This window comes from Amphiprion ocellaris, chromosome 9 (assembly GCF_022539595.1).
Source record: "Amphiprion ocellaris isolate individual 3 ecotype Okinawa chromosome 9, ASM2253959v1, whole genome shotgun sequence".
Lineage (NCBI taxonomy): Eukaryota > Metazoa > Chordata > Actinopteri > Pomacentridae > Amphiprion > Amphiprion ocellaris.
The window spans coordinates 22,598,675-22,611,707 of NC_072774.1; the positions used below are offsets into that span (position 1 = coordinate 22,598,675).

The following is a 13,033-nucleotide window of genomic DNA, read 5'->3' on the forward strand; positions in this document are numbered from 1 at the left end:
GCTACCTCTGTCCTAATCTTTCTCTCCCTGAAGTGAACATTTAGTCCACTACTTCGCTTTGATTTTGAATCATAGGCTTGGCATTTGAAATTCCTGCATGTGCCAATCACATTTTTACAAATGAGGAGAAGCTGAAAAACAATATATGGATTCCTCTTGCTTTAGAAAGACTAAGCACAAATTTCCTCTGTGTAGTTTTTCAAACAAATGCAAACAAAAATAAGGCACAAGGAGAGAAATGTCAGTCGAGTGTACTGAAATTCTCCGCAAGTCAGCTGCATAGATTGTGTTTTAATTTTTCCTAGGCTGTTTAATGATCAGAGTAATTGATTGGCTTGGGTTCCACTTTTAAGTTTTTGACACCAGAAGGCACATTGTAGCAATCTGTGACCACGATGGATAAACTAACACTGAATATGGATGTAAACTGATGTATGCAGAGTCACCGCTCACATGATCAGACCTCTAAAAACACTGTTCACTCTGCCACCTTCTCTCCAAATGACACATATGGCGCCTGCCCCTCCTTCTCTCACAAACACCTTGAGAGGTGTACAGCTGTTAGAATTCACAGCTCCTATCTGGTAGAAAATGTGAACCAATGAGGCTGAATCACACTGACTGAAATTAACAACACTATTTATAAAGGTGAGGAGAGATGCTAGAGGAAGGGAGGATTGACAAACATGCAGGGATGTAATAATACAGCATGATATTTTCCCTGTTGTAGCTGCTGGTCTGCCAATTAGCACCATTACTAAGGGTCAGATGAGGATGAAAACTGTAGAGAAAACATAAAAGAGTGAGATATTGGGCAGGCACGATGAAGGAAATTTGTGATGGAGGTACAAATAAGGGCGGCATGCAATTTCAACAGACAACTTGAAACACTGAAATAGAAGCTCTGGGCAAAATGTACTCAAATGAAATATGAATGCCTTCAGTCGATGTGTTTGTGTGGATGTATGTGTAGCGATGCTGGTGGCGTACAGGGGAAGCCTCAGCGCTATAATACATTAGTCTCTTTGGGGACATGCCCTAATTAATGGCTTGACCTCCTAATGGGTAGCCCCTTGTGCGAGTTAACATTTAGCAGTGCACCCTCCAGAGATGCACTTTAAAGTGCATTTAATAAAAGAACTGATGGTGACATTAATGAGACAGCCAAGATACAGAAGTACAGGGCTTAGTTTTATTTTCCAACAATTTATATTCAGATTTTATACATGTCTCAGCTCAGAGAAAAAATACAAAGCAAAATAGAATTAATCAAAACAGAAAATCAACAGAGGTACCGACACACACACACATAGGTGTCCAACGCACTGATCCTGTTTCTGGTCAAAGGCAACTGACTTCTACTGCAGACTTTCTGTCTGCATGTGTTGCAATTGCTGTGTGTGTGTGAGTATTTACAGTGACAGTCTGCCGATTAGGTTATTAACAGCTGCAAGAGTGGATGTCACACCTGCTCCATCCACAAGCCAGTGTGTGTGAGAATCTGTCAAGGTGAGATCTGGTGACAAGTAAAGTTCTTGAGAAGCTTCCTGGTTGAACTGTAGCAAGTGTTTGTGAAGATGGTATCCATGAACAGTGGTTGCAGCAGTTGCTTATTGTATCCATTTGTCCATCAATATGTTCATGTGTCCGTTAATTAGTGAGAGTGTCCATCAGTGCTGCTGTTGCCACATCTCAGTTTCTTGTCTTCAGTTGGACTTGGACCAGATCTTCCCACTGCCACGCAGCCTGGACAAGAAGCAGCCGATAAAAACACTCAATTGACACTTTGTGAGACTTATTTAAATAATCTAATGGCTTACTTTTTCACCTTTCTTCTCGTTCTACTAAACCAGTGTTTCTCAAATAGTGGGGCGCGCCCCCCTGGGGGGGCACAGAGGCATGTCAAGGGGGGCGCGGGAGACTGGGAGGAAAAGGTCCTTCAACGCGGAACTAATTAGCTGAACTATTGTTTTAACGTTGGCCTGTTTTTCGCGGCGTACAACAATACTGAAATTGTGCTGACCCCATAGACTGTATATGCCATAGATATAAAAAAATATATATATATTAATAATAATAATGATCTTCTATATATATCTATGGTATATGCACTGGCCGTTCAGACTCTGAAGTACAGACTCCTGAGAACGGGAGAACGCATCGTTAATGTGCAGTCGGAACACCAGCGTACTCGATCATGTCACATACTCGGCTCATCTCCTCCGATTGTTTTTACCAGCGATGTCAAACATACAGCCTGCGGGTCAAAACCGGTCCCCCAGACGGTCCATTTAGGCCCGCGGGACGACTTTACAAATGATAAAAATCACAACAACATTAACTGTAAATTGTAAATTTGTAAAACTGTAAATTTAAAATAATTTCTAGAACTTGACAAGTTGTTCTGATCATGAAGTAAAATACTAGATTGTTCAGTTCCAGAAACCTGTGACTGAATGTTTTGTTTTTGTAGATAAACTGTTATCTGGCAGTTACAATGCATGTGTAAATGATGAACTGAGGCATAATAGGCTACTGTTGAAATTGAACTTGTTTTCCTTATGAAATTTCAGGTTCATAATATTTTGTAAAAAGATACTTCATTAAATGTGAACATTTTCAGAATGTACTTTTTTGAACTAAAACAAAGGGGAAAAGTTGGAGTTGTGGTTATTTATAGGTTATTATGCTGTGATTTTACTTGATGGGGCCCACTGGAGATCAGATTGGGCTTTATGTGGTCCCTGGACTAAAATGAGTCCAACAAAACGGAATGGAACAAAATGGAATCAGATAAAATAGCACAGCCCTGCATATTCATGTTTTTACAGTTTCATATATATATATATATATATATATACACACACACACACACACACACACACACACACACACACACACACACACACACACAAAGTTATTGGGGGGGCACGAAAGTTTTTTGTCCAAAGGGGGGCCCGACAGAAAAAATTTGAGAACCACTGTACTAAACCAACGTAGTACTGATGCAACCTGGGTGCAAAATTGTCTTTCTGTTAAAATATCTAACATTACTGTTTAGTATTTTTGCACTGGAACTGATCTCAGTGGATTTTCTTTTCCTGCAAATGAAAACTAATTTGGCAAAGAACCTACTTCTAATAATAACAGCTACACTATCAGTCGCATCCTTTAAATAGCTTCATAAAGAAATTATGTCAGAACTCATTTTAATTTGAGAGATCAGGTTATGCCATCATTAATTTGGATTTTAACACACTGAGTGCATTTTCATTTGAAAGAAGTGCTGTGCTGACTGATGGAAATTATAGGGCTCTATGTTTCAACAGAATGTGACAGGCAGCCAGAAAATAATCACTGCTTTCTGTTCAGAAGGAACAACATAAACAGCAGACGAGCAAAGCATCTCGTCTGATGACTGGAGGGGAAAGCAGCTCTTTCAGGAAGCAAACACGCAGGGCATTTGTATATGCAGTGACATTTTACAATATAGGACAGATGTGAAATTAGCCATTGGTAATTGGGCTGGATGGAAGCAGAAGCGAAAAAGAGAGTCCCTGATAACAGGGTAATAGGACTGCTGCAAAACACTGTCGCGCATCTGATAATGAAGCTACTTCATGCAGACACGCACGCAAGCATACCACTTACACTGGCAGCTGGCTTTTTACTGTTTATTGAAAAATGGAAACATAGTGGTTCTATGTTGAATTAGCTTTTGCTCTCAACAAGAACAGTAGACTAATGGCTTTAATTAAGTGTTTAAAGTGGGTTTTACAGTGCTGTGGTTAAAACCGGGGAAATATGTATTTATGAAACATCTTTCAAATCATATTTACAAAGTATTTGTCGGAACAAAAGAAGAAGCAGCAATAAAAGAAACTTAATGGAAAAAAAACACCATATGGAACTTATTGTTCCAATTTAGTGACTTGTAGAAATGAGTATTTTTCCCTTGAAACAAAAAGGTCAACATAAAATTCCTTTAAAAAAAAAAAAAAAAAAAAAAGTGGAAACAACGTTGAATAAAACATAACTCAGTAAATCATTCTACATGGCCAAACATGCATGTAATTTGGAAAACAGCTAGCCATGAAAAAATGAAAAATAAATGCAATTTCTATGCAAACTCCTGTTGGTTCCTTTTTTAAACAGATGGAAAAATCCATCCTTTTCAGAAATTATTCATTTGTGCGGACAATTTTTTGGCTGCCTGCTGTGTAGCCACAGAATAAAAACACAATGACAGTACTCACCCTTTCACCTTTGAACTTTTTTTGCCTGGTTGCCGTGGTTCCTGAGAGGAGGCAGGGTCTCGTGGCTCGGCTGGCTGGTCTGCATCCTGATTGGAGGCAGCTCCAGCAGGGGCAGGGCCTGATGACGGAGAGGCAGCGCTGGCCTTCAACGTTTTCTGTAAGTTTGAGACCTGATGGGAAAGTAAAGAGAGATTAAATATTCAACACTAAACAAGAGGACCACATTTTTCAAGTGTGTCTTGACAATAGTCAGATGAACAGATGATCTCTGAAAAAGGTTTTGCTTGCTGTAACTGCTCCTTTTCATCTGGGCCATTAAACCCTTCCAGTGTCACTGTTCTGTGTAAACATGTAGTGAAAAGTTTATTTAAAGCTAACATGAGAATTTAGCAGTCTGAGTTTGTTGCATAAATTGGGTGTCTTCTAAAGTTATTGTGTGTTTAGTGCACAACTTGTTAGCTGTGTGTCTGAAGACCGACTATAACCTTGCTGAGTTGCTCTACTACACAAAGGGGGAATCTGACACTATGAGGACTGTAACCTTAGAGGACGACCACTTGATTTGTCTACCTTGAGGAAGTTGATGCAATCAGACATTACCAGTGAATTTACTGTTTAAATCTGGTAATAACAACAGAGAGGTCTGTGTTTGATTGACAGTGAGTGGCAGGATACCAGTGTGTTGGTCTTACACTGAAGCAACAAGAAAAAAGTAAACCAACCTGCACTGTGGGATCAAGTCAGTCAAATTTATGCAAAAGTAAAAGGCACGATTATTAGAGTTTTGGGACTTTTGGGGGACTAGGTGTATTACAGTAACCAATACTTTAATACCAAGTCTATATGCTTTTAAATTGCTTAGATGTAACTTTACAACACTGCTTCCTCTATCTTCGAATGGACAGTATTGACAATAGGAACAATTACAGCAAGCAAATACAAAATAACCCACAATATGCAGTCAGGGGGGAGAGCAAAATACCACAGGCAGCTAGCAACAAAGAAAGTGAGACGCTAAAGAGGGAAGAGTCATTTACTGGATTTCCTGGGGGACGCTGTAGAACTGTAAGCTGAAGGGATGAGGGACTAACCTCTGTTTCCACTTGAACTTTGACCTTCAATTGGCTCTCTCTGTATTGGTTTGCCCTTGAGACCTGCTCCTCAATACCACACAGTACCGCCTCACACCCTGTACACCTGGGAGAGAAGAAAGGTGTAGAGGAGGGCAGAGTGTGAGTGAGGAAAACAGATAATCGATACATGTATGGTAAGTGTGTGGACAGACATAGAGGGGACACTGACCACTCCTGCAGCGTGTTGACTATGTTTGGAAGCTCGTTGGGGCCGAGGTCCCGACCTACGCTGCAGTCTACCTCCACCTGCTGGTTCCTCTGATCCAGTTTGCCCTGGATGATGTCACAGTAAACAGCCTCAATCAGCAGGTCCTCTAGTTCCCGCACATTCTTCAGCTCAAGCTGTTGCAGGAGCAGCGAGTACGGCAGGCACTGTGGGGGAAAAGACACGAAGAGGCTTTAATTCTCACATTTCCTTTTTTAAGTCTAGGTAGACAGGCAACACATTTGATTCCACTATAATGGTTTGATGGAAAAGGATTAAAAATGTTACAGTGAAAATGCTCAATTGTCTAAATGTCACCGCCAGGAGAAGAAGAAAGGAGTTTGAAATTTAAAAATACTTCACTGGGCAATTAGAGAGTTCAAGCTCGCACGCAGGGAAAGAAGTGACACATTAAGGAGAAGAACGGGGCAGGAGTAAAAGGAGTTATGTTAATAGAAAATGAGATTAAGTTAAAGAAAAAAGGACAATGCTGACAAGAAGGATCAATCAATTATTTAAGGGCAGCGGAGAAAGAAAAGGGCATACAGCCAGGAGCAGTAGAGTAGGAAAAAGCAAAGGAGAGACTCTATTAAAACAACATGAACAGTACTAGTTGTGCTCTTAACTGGAGGCTTGTCTGTTGTTTACTTCTAATTTAGCCAATATAAGTACAGCCACAAGCTCGCTTATAATCACAGCCAATCTTCACATGAACTTTGAAAACATGGATTATAAGCCTGAGTAAAGAAATATTTGTTCTATTCTTGATACAAAAATTCAACACATTATAATTTATCTGCACCTTGATGGTAACATTTGAAGAGAAAATACTGGATCTGTACCTTGAGGTTGGAGGCCAAGCTGATGATGGACAGATGACGGAGTTTGTTTCTCTGTGCTGGGGTCAACTCTGGAAGAGAGGCTGCTCTCTCTGAAGCAGCACACAAGAATAAAACATAAGAAGGAGACACAATGGGAAAAATACACCACAGTAGTAAGTATCACTTTACAGCCACATATAATCAAGACACTACTTATTACTTTGAAGTGTCATGTTACGCGGCAGTGCACAGGTGAGTGTGGAGCTGTTTAAGCAATCACAGAACAGAGTGGGGAGGAAGTTGGCAGTGTGTTGGCAGGAAGTCAGGAGGAGGTCTGTATCCAGCAACTGTCTCCTGCTCGCTTGCTCTCCTTGTGACAGAACTGACACCTCCTAAGATGGCAGCTCTGACAGCTCCTCTCAGGGCTCCACTTTACAGGACTATGAAGGTAAATGTACTCCCTGACGGCATGACTCGAAAGGAAGGGGGACAATAAAGTAGGCTACATTCTTTTTCCAGGCTATTGGTTGATATTCAGCATAAATTTAGACACAATTAAGATTCCACTTCTTGTTAAAGCTTCCTGATGCATTATACAGAGAGCTAATTAATTCACAAAAGATTAGTTTATTGTCCATTTGTGCCAGCGCCACAGCAACAAAGATGATCATCAGCCAGTGGGAACTTTGATGATAAGTTTCCTGAACACATCAAAGTACTCAAGTAATTTCATCTGTGAATAACCTGCCTACAGTGTCTCAGGTGAGTGTGTTTAAAGCATCTGTGTCTGCCTGGCAGCAAAGAAAGACAGTTCATAATAAGAGTTGCTGGGCCATCCTATTACTTATTTACATTGTGCTGCCACTGCAATACCTTTGTAGTCACAGTAGGTACCATAGGCAAAGAGGTTCAGGAGCTGGTACACTGGTGCATGAGGGCCATTCTCCAGCTGTGGTTTAGAGAGAACATGAAAGAGAGAAAATGATGTAGCAGAATACGGTAAGAAATGAGATACGTAGCAACAAAACAACTGCATTTTACCTATGCAAAGTGAGCAACTCTGAGGAGAGCTCTTACTATGAGTCAGTAAAGCCCCTTTTAGACATGGAACATGGAACGTTGGTGGCTTTATAAATCAATCTGTCAATTTTTTCTTAACTGTTGCATTCAGACAACCCCCCACTCTCCCACAGAAAGCCATGGTGGGCACATGATATTTGTCCAACACACAAGACTAGACAACACATCAAGTAAAGCAGAATGCATATAAATGCAAAACTGGACTAAAACAAAACAAACAGCAACTGATGAAAGTGCCCAAATGACAAACAGCCCAGTTTATTTCTGATTTCCTAAACAGTAAAACTGAAAGCTCAGGAATCAACCTGAGGAAGGGTGCAACAAATCAAAATATTTAACAGCAGATGATGAACAGTGACTCTGTGAAAGCTCATTTCACTGATGTGAAGAAATGTTCACAGTGTGACCTGCTGTTAGATCCTGATAATCCCTTTCTCCGAGTTGTGATAAATTATAGTTCAACCTAATTAATTAAGTACCTGATGGTGCTCTGTGCACTTTCTCTTTGGAAACAAGCAAGTGGATCTTGGACAAGTGGATCTTACCTCTGTCAGATTCTCCATGCATGCAAAAAACAAAGATTGAGTCCTATCTGCTAAAAACTAAACTTCTGAATGTGACAGTTCACTTATCTGATGTCTGAAGACATGTAGGTCTACACAGTGTGACTGCCTGTGGGATCATGCCTTTACTCTCTTGCCAATAATTTACAATTGTGACAACTTATGAAGTTACTGGTGCTGTATTTCCATGTACAAATGTGCACAACTCTCTCTTTTGAGATGCACATATGGATGCTACTTTAGTCAGTCTCCATTGTCATCACAGGAAACTGTTATTATTATGGACATTTCATTGTGTTGACTCAAAAATTTGCAATTTTACAGCCAAGTGCATAAAAAGGTGTGTTGTGATGTTGGAACACAAACTGTGTATTAAACACTCTCTGTGGAATGTGGAAAAACTTTGCCTAAATTACCTCACACAACTCCAAGTACTGCTGCCTGTGTGTAGCTTTCCATTAATGTGATCACTCAGTTCAGACTTGTGCTGTGTTGAAAGCGACACAGAACTGTTCCTAGGTCTGAACAGGTAAAACTGCTGGTGCAACCTTTATGGAAATGTGACCAGGGTGTGTATATAGACATGAAGTCAACCTGTTAACCTGCCATCAGATTAATGGAATGGAAAGTTCATGTCTGAAAGGGGCTTAAGAGATAGAAAGAACACATATGAACGTGCCTAGTTACATGGATAAATCTGAGGAGGACTGCATTCATACCGAGCATTAAAATCTGTTCTATTATTGGAATTTTAAACTCTTTTGCCTGTAACCATAAACACCTGGGAGACAATGATATAAAACTTTAAAAATTTCATCAGGGAAGCAAAATTTTGCTTCACCAGTGTTTAATTTAACCTGGGTATCTAGCATCTAAAGATATAAATGAGCCTAGATGCAATTCACGTCATTTCTATAATTGCCACACTTTATCAGGTATTGTTCATGTCTTCAAAGCAGTGAAGCGCGAAAGAAAATGCTCTCTGTTGTACGTGTTATAATTAAATTTTATCTGCTTAACTGAAGATAAAAATAGAACAAACACTAAATGAAAATCCACGTGGGATTTTTTTGATAAAACTTTCCTGGCACAAAACTTAGGTGTTGTCACTAAGTAAATGAGGGCAAATGCAACTGAACTATATTACTGCCAGAACAACCTAAAATATTAAGTAAATACTCCCACTTGTCTGGCTTTTTTGCCATTCTTTCCAGGGATTTACTTAAATAATAGAATAATGTTTTTACAAATTCATATTTTCCTGCAATGGTAGCATTTCACTTCCAAAATAGGATTTTAACTTGGTATTCTCATGCAAGTTTTAACATATAAAGTATGTAATACATCATCTTGTATATGATGATCTGTGCCCACCCATCACTAACCCGTGTGAAGGTAGTTTGGTTGATCAGATTCTTCATGTATCTTGAATACATTAACACTGGTAAAAATAACTGATGAAGATGATTTATTGCTATGACAGCCTTGAGTGAATCCCAAAAGAGAGTGATAAGGAGAAGTATGACCGTGTGTTTACCTCTCTGACATTAGGCAGCTCCAGGATGTCAGAGAAAACATAGAGGCCTGGGGTCTCCAACAGGGAGCTGACAGCCTGGGCCAGTGCTGAGCCTGACAAAGACAGGAGCTGCTCCACCTCCATCTGATGCCAGGTAACACAGGTAAAAGAGACATAGTTAGCAGAGCAAGTATGCAAAAATAAAACAACTAAATGACTTCTCTTCTCGCCTTAGCTCTACCACATCATTCATGCCGTGTAGGGACATCACATGTCAGGATTTTCCAAACATATTCTGATAAGGATAACAATGATTTATTAATGAACAACTGAAATCCAAAGCATTTACATGTAGCATCATGTCCTTTGAAACACTTTCAGCCTCTTATTGTCTGTTGAAAAAACAGCTATATATGTGAGCAATATTCCCCTTCATTAAATGTCAAACAGTCAAGTATTTTTGACCAAATCTACCTAAAGAGCTACACAGACAGTGGAGGAGTAGCTGCATTGAGTAGCATCACTGTGGGCAACAAGTGTAGAAAATGCAAAGCAGGGCATGTATATTTATTAACCTATTCCCTGCATGAAGACACGATGCAAATGCACTTTGGGTTGAAGGCCAAACTAGAATAATTACCCAAGTAGTGAAGTGATTCTGCCTGTGCCTTAAACAGATATTAAGAATCAACAGAGAGAATCCAGATTAAAAAAAAAAGGATCATTCACTTATGTAACACCTCATGTCAATGTTTTCTGTATATTGTCCAAATATAAAAAATAGCACAGCAGCCAGTGTGATCCTACTTCCTTCCAATTCAAACATGCCAAGACAAGCTTCATTACCTGGGGCCACTTTCTAGAATTAATGCAACAGAGTCTAGATGCCCAGGGCTGTACTAGTACTAGTATGACCAGCTCTTATTGATCTCAACAAGTCACAACGACAGATAGATTGCAACTCCATAAACCTGAACCATATGGATGAACATATGCACTCATCTTCTATATGTTGTCCATCTGAATACCCAGCAAGGAGATTCAAAGTACATGTTCCCAGACTAACTAAACAAATAAGAAAACATGTCTTTCAACCAAACAAATCAACCTACACCGTGTTTGAGGAACAGTACCTGCTATAATTTCACGTATTTTTAAAAGTCCAATCAAGTTAAATCCTAAACTTGATGGGATCCATCTCTCTATTTTTACTGAAAAATTGATTGAATATCCGTGCAAGATGACACAAGAAAATTGAGAACTCGCTAAATATCCAAGACAACTGAAATATCTGTATGAAAAATTGTAAGTGGATATTTTTTTCAAAATTGTTCAGCGCTAAGTTGTACTGCAAATAGATACATCATTCTCATTAATTTATTGTCATTTAAGTATATTGTAGTGATGCCAGCCAACTGTCAATAAAAATAATTGGTGTAAAATCCCTACCTTAGTCCCAGTACCTTCTAGTGTCTTCTCTATAGTACAAAATCTACTAGAAGCTCCTCAAAACATTTTACATTTGTTTTGCTATTTATATTGTTGATATTGTTGCAAGGACCTTTAGAATCACAGATTGCTAGAAAATCAAACATAAAGAAACCTTTTACTAAAAAATAAAAAGGTATACACCACCCAGATAGAACACAAAATAGATCAAATTTGGCAGGTATAGTCTTATGTATCAAACTGTACTTTCTTCAATTGGCTCTCAACTCAAAGAAGTGGTTTGTCTACCGTAAACCAAAACGTATTCTGAAGATGACTGGTCAGACTCTGAATATCGTGGCAAATCACTTCTAAGACTTGAGATGTTTTTGACACTTTTGACAAGATCAGATCGTGAACAGTGTTTGAACTGAGATGGTCTTTGGTTTGAACATTTCATTCAGTGCAAACATCATATAGCGAAAACAAGTATGGATACAGAACAAAAATATAATAACCTGAAAAAACTTCAAACAACTCAGGAGGGGAAAAAAAGGAAAGATGTATAATAAGTTGAAATTATACAATTTACATGTTAAGTATGGCTAGATATTACAGCTATATCGCCTTACCTGCCCACCACCTTTGCAGATATTTGCTTAAACAGTAAGGTTGTCTGAAAAGTGTGAAAATGTCTACAATACTTCCCCAAAGGCAAAGGTGAAAGTGAACAGTGTAAAATCAGATTTAATTATTTTGAAATTGCTTTAAAGCTGAGAGAAGCAACAATCCCTCTGGGAATCAGGACCTTTTTTGTCATGTTTGTATTCTAAATGATTCAAACTGATAATCATTTGTGTTTCAAAGTCACAAAGGAGTCAGCAATGTTTCTGTTTTCTAATGGCTGTGAATGAACCTTAAGTACACTACTTGAGAAACAAACACTGCTTAAGCACCTTGCTGATAAAAGTAACATGCCCACATTCGCATGGCTTTGTTGTTACTATGACAATGCTGTTAAGTCTTAGACAGGAACAGAAGTGTGGAGTAAATGACGCTGTCATACAGTCATTACGGTTTCTAGGTAAAAACGATTGAAGTAAAAAAAATAAATGCATTAACTAAAAATTAAACCAATATATAAAATAGCGTTTTCAAAGACTTCAACAACACAATAATAAAATTAGCTGCACTGCTTTAATCACCTCGGTAAAAAATATAAGCGCCGGTTACCTATCTGCCATCGACACATGAAAATGACAGATAACCTGCTAATCTTGCAAAACATATCTATGGTTTCAGTTAAGAGGCGGCTAGTGGTTAACATTTATGTCAGCTAATCTTCTACTTCAGTATGTCATGCTAGCTCGCTTGCTAACGGCTAACCACCCGCAAGGCTGGCGTTAGGCCTTAGTACAATTTAAACCTTTCGACAGCCTGAAACCAAAACGCAATACAGCGGAAATAATCAGAAATCAAGGAAATGCACGGAAACATTTCTACAAAAGAAGCTAATATGAATACATGGGTTAAGTTTACCGTATTGTGTCGGTTTCTACCAGCTAGCGTCCCTCTCGATTGTTTAGTTCCGCGGTCAGCACACGTCCGACAACAAAACAACGTAGTCTCCTATTGGACGGTAAAGTGAGGTGGGCGGGACAATTACAGCTGTCAACTGCCACAACCTAGACATTGTTGGATCCCTGTAGCTCTGGAAGATTTTGCAGTCGAAACTTCATTCCCAGTTTAAAATGCTCACAAGGCTTTGAATGTTATTAGTCCAAATCTATGTTATGATTTGTTTACCTTCTTTTTTGCAGTCGTAGTTTAGGCTTTATGAATTTTTTGAAAATGGAGTTTCAAGGGAACAGCAGCTTCAAGGCAAATCAACACAGCTAATGATATTAACAAAGCCTTGACATGTTCTAACACGTTTGAACATGTTAGAACGCGTTAGAACATGTCACATAAGATAGATAGATAGATAGATAGATAGATAGATAGAGAGATAGAGAGATAGAGAGATAGAGA

General features: G+C 39.0%; 1 protein-coding gene across 1 annotated transcript; it reads right to left on the bottom strand.

The window, feature by feature from the left end:
• Nucleotides 1–1,178: 1,178 nt before the first annotated feature.
• Nucleotides 1,179–12,689, bottom strand: cops7a (COP9 constitutive photomorphogenic homolog subunit 7A). Its single transcript, XM_023271616.3, has 8 exons — nt 12,542–12,689; nt 9,596–9,718; nt 7,289–7,364; nt 6,437–6,525; nt 5,559–5,761; nt 5,348–5,453; nt 4,257–4,426; nt 1,179–1,746 (listed from the first exon to the last, which is right to left on the bottom strand). Exons 2-8 carry the CDS (start codon nt 9,716–9,718, stop codon nt 1,707–1,709), a joined length of 807 nt encoding a protein of 268 aa, XP_023127384.1. The 5' UTR covers nt 12,542–12,689; the 3' UTR covers nt 1,179–1,706.
• Between the last annotated feature and the right edge of the window lie 344 nt (nt 12,690–13,033).

What these genes read in the sequence shown, in the direction of transcription:
- cops7a (XM_023271616.3), bottom strand. Translation starts at nt 9,718, where the DNA reads ATGGAGGTGGAGCAGCTCCTGTCTTTGTCAGGCTCAGCACTGGCCCAG. An exon ending in GCTTGGCCTCCAACCTCAAG is followed by an intron (nt 5,762 to 6,436) that starts GTACAGATCCAG and finishes TTTCCCCCACAG; the next exon opens with TGCCTGCCGTACTCGCTGCT. An exon ending in AAGTTCAAGTGGAAACAGAG is followed by an intron (nt 4,427 to 5,347) that starts GTTAGTCCCTCA and finishes CTTTCCCATCAG; the next exon opens with GTCTCAAACTTACAGAAAAC.